The 14,821-nt window shown below is 35.4% G+C and overlaps 1 protein-coding gene across 1 annotated transcript in view; it reads right to left on the bottom strand.

Moving 5' to 3' along the window:
* Nucleotides 1–25: 25 nt before the first annotated feature.
* Nucleotides 26–14,821, bottom strand: part of LOC141648186 (phosphoglycerate mutase-like protein 1) — a 122,237-nt gene continuing 107,441 nt past the window's right edge. The window contains exons 2-11 of the mRNA XM_074456681.1: nt 4,563–4,698; nt 2,955–3,016; nt 2,718–2,825; nt 2,509–2,588; nt 1,607–1,769; nt 1,247–1,321; nt 1,081–1,169; nt 527–646; nt 405–449; nt 26–313 (exon numbers count right to left, since the gene is read on the bottom strand). Coding sequence (XP_074312782.1) covers nt 223–313; nt 405–449; nt 527–646; nt 1,081–1,169; nt 1,247–1,321; nt 1,607–1,769; nt 2,509–2,588; nt 2,718–2,825; nt 2,955–3,014 — 831 coding nt within the window. The 5' untranslated portion in view covers nt 3,015–3,016; nt 4,563–4,698 and the 3' untranslated portion in view covers nt 26–222. The remainder of the gene's footprint in view (nt 314–404; nt 450–526; nt 647–1,080; nt 1,170–1,246; nt 1,322–1,606; nt 1,770–2,508; nt 2,589–2,717; nt 2,826–2,954; nt 3,017–4,562; nt 4,699–14,821) is intronic.

Raw genomic sequence — 14,821 nt, 5'->3', positions numbered from 1 at the left:
TTAAAGGGCTAACGATACACTGTAATTTCAGTAGAGATAAATCGAACCATTTGAAATATATGGTTAATAAAATATCGAAAGATTTGCAAATTTGCCTAATTTAATTACATTGGCAGAGGATTGAAGTGTAACAGGTAAACGAATAGCGACTCTTGAGATGTCGTCATCATCAAATCGGCAATCTAATTATTATCGTCTAAACTAATTAAGATCGTTGCCACTTCACTTTTCATCAGCGACTTCACTAGGAAGGTCGGGTCCGGAGGGTATCTTGCCGGGAAAATCAGTGATAGGTGCATTCGACCCTGTCATACTGAAACCAAAAACGAAAATGATTAGCATACCGGGTATACTTGAAAATTTGTCTGAATGCTTCAACTTATTACAAGTAATATTGAACTCACTTTCTATCAGTGATCACCATAGAGCGAAGCTCACAATTTGCAAACCTGCAAGGTTAAAACAATGTGAGATTAGCGTTCAATTTAAAAAGAAAATATAAAAGACAGGACGGAATAGAACCAACCGTTTGCAGATATCATCCTTGATTAGAGGGTGACAGTCATTTCCAAATTGACTCAGAGTATGTTGTAAAAAACCACTGTGAGTTACAACAGCTATTTCCTTCTCATTTCTGGTCCACAACCTGTGTGACGCGATAAGCATGAAGCATAGTTAATAGTCACGGAAACTACATACTGTCATACTTCCTAGGTTTTCCATGTATAAGTCGTTTCTTATATTCTGAGACGTTCTCTTCACCTTCAATACCAAGAAGAATGTAAAGAGTATGATTAAAAATTAATTATATACTCCTTCGAAATCAGTTTCAACACAAAGGTCGAACTGTCACAGAATTCGCTATTCTACATGACTACGTCCCATTTAGTTGAATGACATTTTGCACAAAATCCTGACCATTAATATGTAATTATGTATGCAGCTCCTCTTTTATCATTTAATCACCAAAGCTGCTCTTATTAGGTCTTCCATTTATTTACGCCTAGACGCTTCACGGAGGATGTTATCTTCTCTAGAAGCATTATAATATAAAAATAAAAGAAAAAAAGTTGCACAAACCAATTCATGAACTTCATTCCCCTTTCTGCCACTTCTGCTTTGGTCTCTCGAACATCAGCCTTCCATAAAACATCTTCATCGCTTTCAATCTACAAGTGCAAAATGTAACTCTAAGATCCATTATACCCTGAACCTTAAGTGAAATATCACACTAAATGGTGCTTACTTGCGAGAAATCGATAGCTGGGAACAGACAGTGGTATTCATGAATGTGTCTCCTCTGGTCGCAAGGATGAACACCCTGAAATCATAATGATTAGAAGGAACATCAGTAAGTCCTCCGCTTCTCTAGAGAATTGGTATCCTTTATTATTTAAAAAAAAACAAAATAAATAAACGAACGAGCAAATCATTCAGCGTTAGTAATTGGTTACACTGAACCGGATAACTTTCGTCAATCTCACAAAATTGAGGGTCCACAACTTTTTCTTCTTTTTGTTGGGTGTGTACGATAATTTGGTTTTAAATTCAATCTAATTAAGTCTTAAGGAAAACCTTTGCATGAAATTTGATTAAAAAAACAAACCAAATGCTCACGACAAAGCTCAACAGCCAAAATAGGCGGACAATTTAGACTTGAAATGGCAGCACGGTCACTGTTTCCGGCATTGGCCACCATTAGAGGTAGCACATCCATCTTATCTGTATAGCCCTCTCCACCGAAGACACCAACTGCAGTTTGCATTGTCCTGCAAATCATACAAACCATATTCATATACAAGCAATGAACAAATGCATATCAGACCTGATAATAATTTGCCGTATGTCAGGATTTGCAAGTACGATTGTACTCCCTTCAATTCACAAATACCTTCCATTCTCAACGACGACACTATACAAAAAAGGGCCCGTGATGCAGAAGTGAACTCCAAAAAGTGAGGAAAGAAAGTGCAAAGTGCCTTAAAAATTAGGACAATAAGGTCATTTTAGAACTAAAAGGTCGGCCCACAAAAAGATGGAAGGATTTATGAATCGATCAAAACTGTTAATAGTCTTATAGATAATAGAGCTTCTAAATAATAAACTGTTCAGACTTCTTTCCTAAAAAAAAAAAATAAACCTTTTTCAGACTTCAATCCCTCGAAGTTCTGTATTGAGTTGCGGGTGGCGTGGGTGAGGGGAGAGGGATATACCAGCTTGTAATTTACGGAGTAATACTCCGTATATAGTAGAAGTGAATCAAATTCCATCATGTGTTAACCAATTCTGTTTAAATGAAAAATAAGGAGAATGTGAGAATGCCACAACCTTCATGAGGTCCTATCCTTTGTATGCATTCATTTTCAAAAAAAAAAGGAAAAAAAATTAAAATAATAGGTTTTGCGCTTTTGCTCTTGCATAATCTCAGATAGTAAAATACTACTTGTACGTATGTAGGGCTACGCCACAGGAGGGAGGACCTATATAGAACGAGAACGAGTACCATACCTTAACAATGGGGATGTAATGACTAACTCGATACTTTTATGTAGGCCACAAGCATGAACATGTTTACGTAAGCAATCAACCTGTGAGAACAGTCAAATACGAAGTTCTCTTAGATGAAGAGCAAGTAAAAACTCGCAAATACATTTCTTTTTTCTATTACCAACGACATATAACTTGAATAATTGAGATACATATAATGGTTTCTTTACCTGCTCCCAACCTAATGGGGTCAATGGGGCATCAAAAAATTCAGGTTTCATGTATGCTTTATAATTCTTGTCACCTTCAATATTGTGAACTCCTTGAGCATGCCTCACCTAATTTATATTCGTAAACCCAAAAAACAAAGAGCATAACATTATTCGAAAATGGAAAGTACGACTGGGTGATATTATGGCATTCCCATAGGTGCATTTTTTGAAAAAATAAGACAGCATAGTACCAACCAGGTGAATAGTTTTGCAGCGGTGCAATGGATATAAACTTGGGCCGCTTGCATGGTCCATATCTATGAAAGGAAGTTGAACGAGGGTAAGTAGACTTTCAAGAGGCAAAAGGCAATAATATCATCAGTTCATCGCTATACATCACTACCTTTCCTTAAAGGAACTTAACAGATAAGAAAATATTTTCAATCATGAAAAAACAAAAGAGATGGGATGAGAACTAGCAAAAATGTCGAGTTTTAGATTAGCGACCAAAATTGAATTAGTCTTCATCAAAGATACCACCATACCAAATGTATACAAGAAGATGCAGGAATTATTCTACATCCACACCAATTTTCCAAGATAAAATTTTCAATGATATAGTGAGATATGAGTTATACGGGGAATAGAAATAAACGCTGCCTTTCCAGTTTCAATGTTTATGAAAGACAACCTATTTGAATGGCAAAAATATGAAAGCCTGCTACATCTGATCTCCCGAGGTCTGCAATATGTCGGAGCATTTAGCTTTAATGTTTTCCCAAGACTCTAGTCTCCCAAATGAAAAGCCAGTGATGGAACTAAACATCTGATTTTATTTTATTTTTCGCAATTTGACCAACATTCAGAACAAGAGTAAGTTGCTCTTTGAATAAATCTGCCATATAATCTAGATAAAAACATAGAATATACGGAGTACAATGCAAAATTACTAATCCCTAGTAAGCTTTAAGTAAAAAAAAAAAAAAACAATACTTCAATCTCTTCTGTTTCTGAGAAATCAGTAATAACTCCGCAGTCCAACCCGATAACCAAATTATCCACAATATCAGAATATTCATGTAAGAAGTCCTATATCTAACTAGTTTCAGAACTACTGAAGTGAGAAGAAAACTTTAAAATACAAGAACTCGTCTTTGGTTCTTGCATACACAATAATGGAGGACAAATGCAAAGAAAGATACTCCCTCCGTCCCGGTCATTTGTTTACCTATTCTATTTTGGAGTGTCTCGGCCAATTGTTTACCTTTCTATTTTAGGAATGCCTTTGATGGGCAATTTGATCCTTCACACACAATTTAGTCCACTTGTCATCTAATAATTGGCGCTCTCCTCTTTCCTTAGTTTTTGTGCCAAAACCAATGGTAAACAAATGACCGAGATGGGAGGGAGTAATTGACAGTATAAATATTTTAGGGATATGTTTCTAATCTCCGCTGTTTTGACTAATAGTTCACATTGGATCCCAATTTCTCAGTAACTCTCATCAAGCAAATAAGCATTCACACTCCAAATTAAACAGTCAGACCCCAAAATGATGTAAAACCCAACATCATTGATCAAGCAAATAAGCAATTAAATCCCCAATTACATATGAACAGACAATCAATAACCCATCAAAGCTAATACAATATCAAAATGAAAAACCCAAAAAAAAAAAACAATTACATTGATTATAAGAACAATCAATCAAAACCCGTCAATGCGAAAACAATATATAAATGAAACACCCAAAAAAGATGAAATATTGCAACTACAAGAAAACAGAGGATTAATCAAGAAATAAGCAATTGAAAACTCCAATTACAAAAGATGAAATCCTGGAAAAAGAAAGAAAGAGCTTACTAGAAGAGGAAGACAGAAGAGTTGATGGAAGAGAATAAAGAGGAGATGTTGTTGATCGATTATTAACAGCCAATTTAATGTTGGGATTTGATTTTGTACTTCTGCTGCTACTAATCAGAAGAGGGAGATGAAGAGTTGTTGTCATACTACGAGAGTATTACACTTGCTACTTCCCACACATTTTATTGGATCGTCGGAATTAATTTAACGTTTTGTTTGCTAATTATTTACTACTAAATTTTATTTTCAATTAAATAAAACTAATTTAAAGTTGCACAACTTATAAACTACTAAAATAATGTCATCTTACTATGAATAATTAGTTGTTTGTTGTTAAACAAAACATAGGAAATTCAGATTATTTGCAAATTCCAAAATGATGAATTGTTTTGTTGGAGAAAATTGCATTAACTAAAAACTTTTTAAGAAAACGCCAGAATAAAGTGCATTACGAGCAAGAAATAAAATAAATAGTTAGTCTTGTTATAGACGGATATATTCGTATATAGCTAAAAACGGGTCAAATAGCTTGAAAGTGGTGACATTTTTTGCCCCACCACCCCACTTGTTGCTTGTCCTATTAGGAATGTGGTATTGTATTTGGCCCGTCTTTAGTTATAGAAAGATATGTACCGTCTATAATAAGATTTTGTGTAAAATAAATATTACGAAATACTCGTAGGCTCCGTTTGGCACGACACTTCAAGTAGCTTATTTGACCAAAGTAGCTTATTTGACCAAAATTTCAGCTACCTGATTTTTTTGCAAGTGTTTGGCAAGTAGCTTATTTGCTCAAATAAGGTACCTGAAATGAAATCTTCCTTAGGTAGATTTGAGAAATCAGTCACTGAAATGACTTATTTTCCATTTTGTACCCCTTTATTCTATAATATTAAATAATTTCCATATCCTTTTACGTTATTTTACCAAAATCACTTCCCTTTTCAATTTAGTTTGCCAAACACATTTTTATATAATCGATTCTTTTATCGGCTCCTAATTTTCACTACCTTATCGATTACCTTTTCGTGTTTGATTCCTTTTTTTCTTTTCGCCACCTTTGACCTTTTCATGTTTCACCTTTTCGATTAGTTTTGCCAGACAGAGTCGTAGTATTCATGAAGTACCTAATATATATTGCTAAAAATAGTTTGAGACGGTAGATGTATACAAAAAACACTTATTTATTAAGGGTAATGATAAATACAGGGCTGTATTTAAGAACTAAATTACTTCTCAAAATGTAATTAAATTAGGAATTTATGACACAATTACGCGTAAATTGATGTCAATAATGCTTGATTTAAGTTTTTCTTTTCTTTTTTGGTACCTTAAATACAGCCCTAAGATTGTATTTATCATTTTCCATTTATTAATAGCAATATAAATAAATGATTTTCTTGCGCAAAAGGACTGTCTTTCATCGTATTCATTTGCTTATTTGCTGTTTCAAGATCACAGTTATATTTTCATAGCACATTTATTTACACAAATATTATTAACTTATTTATTATTTATATAAATAACATTGAAAGATAAAAAATAAAAATATAAAAAATAAAGCATACTAACTGCATGGCAACACGTCTAAAGAAGCGCACACATGAACAACTTTCTATTTCTAACCAAATTCTCATACAATTGTCCAACACTACCATTGTCTTCCATTAACTTTCAAATTCCAAAGTTTATGTTAGAAAGTTGATATACTTAGGGGGAATATAAATAATTTTTTAAATATTTTTCTTTTTACTATGAGAACTCATTCCGATGGTTATGACCCGATTTGACCCGAACTCGAATTGTCCCTACTCAATATATTCGGTCTGCAAACTGATTATTATCAGTAAATAATATGATAATAATTGACCTAAACCTGAAATAATCTAACCCGGCCCGAGCTCTTACAACCTAAAAGTATCATGACCCAAAATGACCCAACCCGAACCCAACCTGATTGACCCATTTGCTGGTCTAATGGATGGTAGAGGAAAAGCCGTTTTGTTATTATGATTTATGAGTTTAGAATACAATTTTTTTAGTGAGGGTATTATATAATCTTGTATTTTTATCGAAATCCGTCGAGTAAGAATTTTAATGTTTGTCCATCTCTTTTTATTTATATTTCACTTTACATGTAATGATACACCAATCTTTGGAGTGAGGATGTTATTTACCACAACAAACCCTATGATTATTGTTAGTTAGACATTATTGCTGCCATTGATATAGATTTCTTGATTGCGATCCGCATTAGACGCTTGTTTCTGCAATAAGAATGTAAGGAGCATAAGTAAAATTGAACTAAAACGTAAAACAAACAAACATCGGTGATCAGTAATAACATAAGATAAAAGAAAGGAGAATTATGATTACTAAATTCAAAATAAAATAATCTAAAAATTGCATAAAATAAAATCAAAGTGAACCTATATCATCTTCAAATTACGTATATCATGCTCAATAATGTCATGAACATTGGCGGAAATAGTTAGCGAACATATACATATTATTACCTTTTTTATACGTGGAAGCCTATGATTAATATAGAACGGTAACTTACGATTATCTTGAACTGATAATTTTAATTAGAAAAGTCACCTGCATCAACAAAAAAAAAGGAAAATTATCATCAGATTCAAGTTAACATAAGCTAAAAATAAAAGAACATTATAATATGATTCAAAATAACATAATCTAAAATTACATAAATAACAAATTTATATATATAAAACCATAAGCATAAAAATCATAAACGTGACCATAAGCATACAAATAATATAAACGTTATTCAAGAGGTTCAAGCTTGGGATTGTATCAAGGAGTTTGCCTATATATACTCATTGGAGTTATGTGGTGGATTGTTCCAAGAAGTATTAGTCTTCACGAAAAAAAACAATTTCTCCAATTATCTAGCAATTGTATTCTTCAAAATTTTATCTCAAGTATAATCAAATCTTATCTTAACTATAATTAAATCTCAATCGAATTATTTTAAGTGAGTTAATTATCTTAAAATAAAAATAGTGTTATGTAAAAGTTGGACTCTCTCACGGTGCACGAAAAAAGCCTCTTTTATATATATATATATATATATATATATATATATATATATATATATATATATATATATATATATATATATATATATATATATATATATTGATTATTAGCAACTATGCCTTCTCCAACATATGTTTGGTGACTTTGGTCTATTTATACCAAGGGGAAATTATATGTGAATCAAACTCTTTATTCTATTCTACATCAACTCTATTATCACAAATTCTTACTAAAAATCGTCTTAAATTAAGACGACATTCACTATCTATTTAAATAATGTTAAAATAAAAGGGAATTGTGTGAAATCTTAACTTAAGACCGTCATGAAACAAAACTTAGATAAATTGATAAAACGTTAATGTAGTGTAACTTAACAATGTTGAAAAATATAACTAAAAATCCGGGTAGTTCACAGTGGTATATGGTCTTTGATTTTACTCTAAATTTCAACTTTTAACGTGGAAACACTCAAAATTTATACCGTAGTATTTAAATAACAACGAAATATTAAAGTTGTTTGCACTAATGTTCTCCGTATCACTTTTAGTAAGGACCAATCATATTAATAGCTAAACTGCACTATCAAACCCATAATTAATGTAACACAAATTAAGGCGGAAGCAATACTGTACTACTCCGTATTCATTATTTCATTTGCATTGATTTTTCGTTCATACTGTAAGATTTTTGTTAGTATTTGAATTAGTTTTTGTCTTTTAGACTAATTTTACCTGACTTTATAGTAGTAGGTTCAGTCATATACTCATATGTAAATTCTGATTTCTTTTTATCTTTATACAAACATATCCTATTTAAAACTCATTTAAATAATTAATATACTTTTGATTTAATTTATGATTTTTTGTTCATACAAACTTATCCTATTTTAAATTTATTTAAATAATTGATATACTTTTAATTTATTTTCTAACAAAAGTAATAGCCAATTAAATAACTCCAAAACAATAGCCAATGAAATCGCTTCAAAAGTTCCTCTTTTAAGTATATATATTGATTGATTGATTTATTTACCTTTTAATAGTTTCAAAAATATAACCCACTTATATTATATTTGTGTATGTTAACAAATTATGTAATTATATGATGTATTAATAATAACATAAGTGGGGCAATGTTTATTTTAAGGAAATCAACATATTTTGATATTCTCTAAATTTATACTTCAACCAGAACTATATAATATTTACATTGAAATCCCTTGATAGGGTACATCGCATAGTGTAACACCCCCTCATACCAAGGTACCTTACCAGGACTACCATAGCTTGAAAGGCTGTTACCATCTCGGTTGCCCGAGGTTAGTATATATCAAAAGCAACAGTCCAAACACATTTATTAAAGTACGAGAGTTATAAAGGTTACATTGTCTCAAAATCCAACAAAAGTAATATCCAAAAACTAGCAGCTACGAAAAGACAGCTAAGACTCTTGACGGTGATAACTAATCTGGCGTGGTGACTCTCCCATGACTGCCCCAAGCTCATCAAGTGCATCACCTGTCACAATTTGCTCACCATCCCCGAATGGATCACCACAGATTTTACAAAACACAATGGGGTCAGTTACTGTATAATTAAAATAAGACAAGCGTATAAAGCAACCAACTGATCATCCTCCATCCCCGGTCTCCCGATCTCACACAGTAACCGACTACACACCGAAGTGTGTAGCCCGGCCAGATTACTCATAGCAACAGGTAATCCTCGCCGCCAGTGGGAGACCGCAACCAATCCCCACCTAAATCCCGCTCATCAACGAGCGATAACCCTGTCCCTTAATGTGCACATCCCCTCCCGTGGCGGGTTCCACGGAGGGCAAACTAGGGTGTGAAGCCACTCCCGTAAGTGACTCCACCACAATCATCACAACACCATCACAGCCTCCACACCACCACCACACCAACACTTCAACGATGATCAGCAGACAACAATCATACACAGTACAATCAAACATCTCAAATTAATTAAACAGGAACTGAGTAGGGAAACCCTACATTTTCGCAATCCGCTACGCTGCAATCAATCATACAAATGCATAACAAATACCACATCGTCACCTACAACAATGATAATCAACAATCAACACACATATGATGACCAAACCTAAACCCCCAAATTAACCCAAACAATAATTAGGGCCAAACCCTAAAAGACAACCTATTAGCAGATTACAACGAACTAGAGACTTACCAAATAAATCGAGACAAGAGACGGAAGTGTAGACTTGCGACCGATCAATTAGCCTTGAGAATGATTAGGGTGATTAAAGAGAGATGTGAGCGTCGTTTAGTTTTGGTAAAAGAATGATTTAGAAACCGTAAAAGCATAATTTATAATAATCTCTAATCACCTTAACCAAATCGCAGAATTAAACCCGTCAGACCGGATACTCGGTCGAGTATAGAGTATACTCGGCCGAGTACCCTCTACTCGGTCGAGTATTCCACATACTCGACCGAGTGTTCCTGGGCAGTAGCCAAACCAGGATACACGACACCCCTTACTCGACCGAGTAGGCCATACTCGGCCGAGTACTAGCTTAGGAAAACCGTAGTATTACAATCTTCCCCCCTTAAAAAGAACTTCGTCCTCGAAGTTCCAACCCAACCTATAAAACATGGACACCTAACACTACCTCCACGCTTCCTTCCACAACATGGCTCACGATATCGTCTCAACTACAACATAGACTCCCAATGTGTGAAATAATCTGTATACTTCCCTTAATATAGAAGGATTATAACGAATTTAACAATGATGATCAATAGTCATAAACAAAATACATAAACAAAGTATAAATGATTCAAAATTAACCTTCGGTCCTAGCAAAATTGGCCTAAGAACAATATCAAAATTGATATTCGCCTATCAGTTGCACCCAAGACGATATGAGATATGCCCTTTGATTATGCTAGAAATCGATCCAAATTTTTCTGTAAAATTTAGTTGTTTTTTGTGTTTTTCCTGATGAGAGAGGAGACTAGGTCAAGAAAAAGAATTAGGGTAGAATAATTCTCTCCCTTTCTTTCTTATACTGACCGAAAAATAGGAAGAATAAAGCTCTCCTAATTTCGGCCCAACTGACCGAATAAGGAGTATAATCTCCTTATTTTTGGTCTTTCCAAAAATATATAAAGTGTGTTAAATTGTCATCTAGTGAGGATCGAACCCATGACCTCTTGGCTTGTGTACCCTCACTATTACCACTATGACACATTCAACTTGTTGATATTAAATATAACTGATTATATTTAATTACGAATTAACAGATTAATTCGTCCAAGCTAACATTATATACATTTAATTAAATATAACTTATTATATTTAATTTACGAATTGACAGTTAATTCGTCTTAACTAATATTATTTAATTTTCATTAAATAATTATCTCATCAACACATTGACTAACTATTTAGTCATATTGGGCATCAATGTGATTATATTTCTATAACCACATTTCTCAAACACATCCTATAGGTGTGACCTTTAGAGACCAGTTGATCACCGCCATCTGTATGATAATAACGTCAAACTTTCTAGCAAGCCAACCGTTATTAGGTAAACGTTAATCAACTGATTAAATATACAAAGTATACCCTTGTGAACCTGTAAGAGATTTACAAATGTTATCACACTAATTTGTGGAGGACACAAGCTCCAACAAACTCCCACTTGTCCTCACAAGTGTATGTGCGATAACCGATTCTCATATCCTAAAATTTCTCCCACTCAATGTAAAACAATTTGCAAATCCGAAGTCACAAAGGTCGTATTTTACAAGCGATCAATATCAAGAGTGGTTTCCCCGACTAGAGAGTAACTTAACTGATAAACGAATCAACATTCGAGCATGGCCATGCATTTCAGTTACAACTCCTCGAGTGGCCCTGAGAAATAACTATACCTGATAAGGGTTGGATATTTTCCTCAACTCGAATCCTGCAGATGTAAGCACGGTATGAAATGACCCGAAAAAAACTACTTAGCCTCCAGATTCTGGCATCGTGAGAAAGAAACCAAAGTCACCCAAAAACTGCCTTAATCACAAGAGACATGTCGATAGTCAAAAGAATCGACTCTAGGAACACAATGGATGTCCTATCCACGACCTGGCACCGAATGTTATAAACATTTAGGACTCCATTACGTTGTCACAAAAAGTTGTCCTACGAGGTATCGTCATAATCTCGCATCTGTGATCGATCAGTCAACCGTTTGACTTATGGCTCGTTGAAGCCACCATCAATCAACTGCACAATATAATGGCCGGAGTTATCAGCTCACATTGGCGATTACGGACCAAAACAAATATAATGTAATTCAGTTCACTTTGTGGCGTTCAATGTTGTCAGTACAATCCACATGAAAAACAAAATATTATATATATAAAACGATGAAGTTATAAATAGTATATGAAAAAGATAATGTATCAAATCCATAATCAAGTACTACAACTCAGGGACATGTTTGATTACCATGGAATTAACATGCCCTACATGCTTATCATAATTCAACGGTTTGGTGAGAGGATCCGCGATGTTATCATCCGTCGCAATCTTGTCAATCACTATCTCTTCTTGCTCCACGTAATCACGGATCATGTGAGCTTTCCGAAGTACATGTCTAGATTTGTTGCTAGACTTTGGCTCCTTAGCCTGGAAGATGGCACCTCTATTGTCACAATAGATGGTGATCGGGTCATTCGAACTAGGAACTACCGAAAGCCCTTGTAAGAATTAACGCATCCATATCGCTTCCTTTGCTGCCTCCGAAGCGGCATAGTACTCGGATTCAGTAGTAGAATCGGCTACAACACCCTGTTTGGAACTCTTCCAGCTGATCGCAGCACCATTAAGAGTGAAGACGAACCCGGACTGAGATTTTGAATCATCTCGATCCGTTTGGAAGCTAGCATCTGCGTAACCGGTTGCGCATAGCTTAGTATCGCCTCCATAGGTCAATACCCAATCCTTAGTCCTCCGTAGGTACTTGAGGATATTTTTGACTGCTATCCAGTGTGTTTCACCTGGAGTCTTTTGGTACCGACTCGTCATACTCAATGCATATGCCACGTCTGGACGTGTGCATATCATGGCATACATGATCGATCCTATTGCAGATGCATAAGGAACACGACTCATGCGCTCAATCCCTTCAAGCGTCGTGGGTGACTGAGACTTGCTCAACTGCATCCCAGTCGTCATAGGAAGGTTCCCCTTCTTGGAGTTGGTCATGCTGAACCTCTCAAGAACCTTATCCAAATAAGACTTCTGACTAAGTGATAACGTCCGTCGTGATCTATCTCGGTAGATACGGATTCCCAAAATACGCTGTGCCTCACCCAGATCTTTCATCTGGAAATGGTTCTTCAACCATTCTTTAACCGAAGATAGGAGAGGTATGCCATTCCCAATCAAGAGTATGTCATCGACATACAATATCAAGAATACAATCTTGCTCCCACTCGACTTGATATACAAGCATGGTTCTTCGACCGATCGAGTGAAACCATACTCTTTTATCACTTGGTCGAAACGATGATTCCAACTCCGAGAAGCTTGCTTAAGTCCATAAATGGAACGCTTAAGCTTGCATACTTTCTTAGGATGCTTAGGATCTATGAAACCTTCGGGTTGCACCATGTACAACTCTTCCTCCAAATAACCGTTTAAGAAGGCGGTTTTCACATCCATTTGCCAAATCTCATAATCATGAAATGCGGCAATCGCTAAGATTATCCGAATGGAACGTAGCATGACTACAGGTGCAAAAATCTCATCATAATGCAATCCGTGCACTTGAGTGAAACCTTTTGCCACAAGTCGTGCCTTATAGATATCTGGTTGCGCGTCTACAGAATGCTTTATTTTGTAAAGCCATTTGCACTGTAGAGGTTTTACCTTATAAGGTAAATAAACTAGATCCCATACGTTATTCTCATACATGGAGTCCATCTCGGATTGCATGGCTTCAAGCCATAGCTTTGAGTCGGAACAGGCCATAACACCTTTATAGGTTGCGGGTTCATTACTTTCTAGAAGTAAAACGTCATTCTCCTTGACCATACCAATGTATCTGTCCGGTGGATGAGAGTCTCTACTCGACCTCCTAGGTTCCTCAAGAATATTAACCGTATCATCAGTTGGAGGTACAGCTTCCTCCATCTGTTCCTCGGTTGCTGGTTTTGGAATCTCCGACAGCTCGAAGGTTCTATCACTCGTCTTGTTCTCGAGAAATTCTTTCTCTAAGAACGTCGCACTAGCCGCAACAAAAACTCGATGTTCGGTAGGCGAATAGAAGTAATGACCAAATGTTCCTTTTGGATAACCTATAAAGTATGTCTTGACCGATCGCAGGCCGAGCTTATCCTCGTGTCTCCACTTGACATAAGCCTCGCAGCCCCAAACCCGAATAAAGGACAAGTTAGGTACCGTTCCTTCCACATTTCATATGGAGTCTTGTCGACACTTTAGACGGACTTGATTAAGTATAAGAGCAAACACAAAAGAGCATAACCCCATAATGAATCAGGCACTACCGTGGGACTCATCATGGATCGAACCATATCAAGTAAGGTTCGATTTCTCCGTTCGGACACACCATTCAATTGAGGTGTTCCAGGTGGAGTTAACTCGCAAAACGATTCCACGATCTTTCGGTGTTGATCAAACTCATTTGAAAGATATTCGCCACCCCGATCTGAACGAAGTGCTTTAACCTTTCTACCCAGTTGGTTCTCACCTGCTTCGGTATTCCTTGAATTTCTCAAAGGATTCACTTTTATGCTTCATTAAGTAGACATATCCGTATCTACTCAAATCGTCCATGAAAGTGATAAAATATCTATAGCCATCTCTAGCGGTAATTGACATAGGTCCACATACGTCCGTATGTATGAGTCCTAATAGGTCACTAGCGCGCATTCCAACACCTTTGAAGGAAATTCGAGTCATCTTGCCAATGACACATGATTCACACGTGCCATATGTAGAAAAATCGAATGCGGGAATAGTCCCATTATCGACGAGTTTCTTCACGCGTTTCTCATTTATGTGTCCCATTCGACAATGCCATAGATAGGTTTGATCTTTGTCATCAACCTTTAATTTCTTATTATTCATGTGTAATACTTCCGTGGTTTGATCTAAGATATAAATTCCATTCATGGAAACTGC

Source organism: Silene latifolia, chromosome 3 (genome assembly GCF_048544455.1).
Source record: "Silene latifolia isolate original U9 population chromosome 3, ASM4854445v1, whole genome shotgun sequence".
Classification (NCBI taxonomy): domain Eukaryota; kingdom Viridiplantae; phylum Streptophyta; class Magnoliopsida; order Caryophyllales; family Caryophyllaceae; genus Silene; species Silene latifolia.
This window is presented reverse-complemented; position numbering and strand designations above follow the sequence as displayed.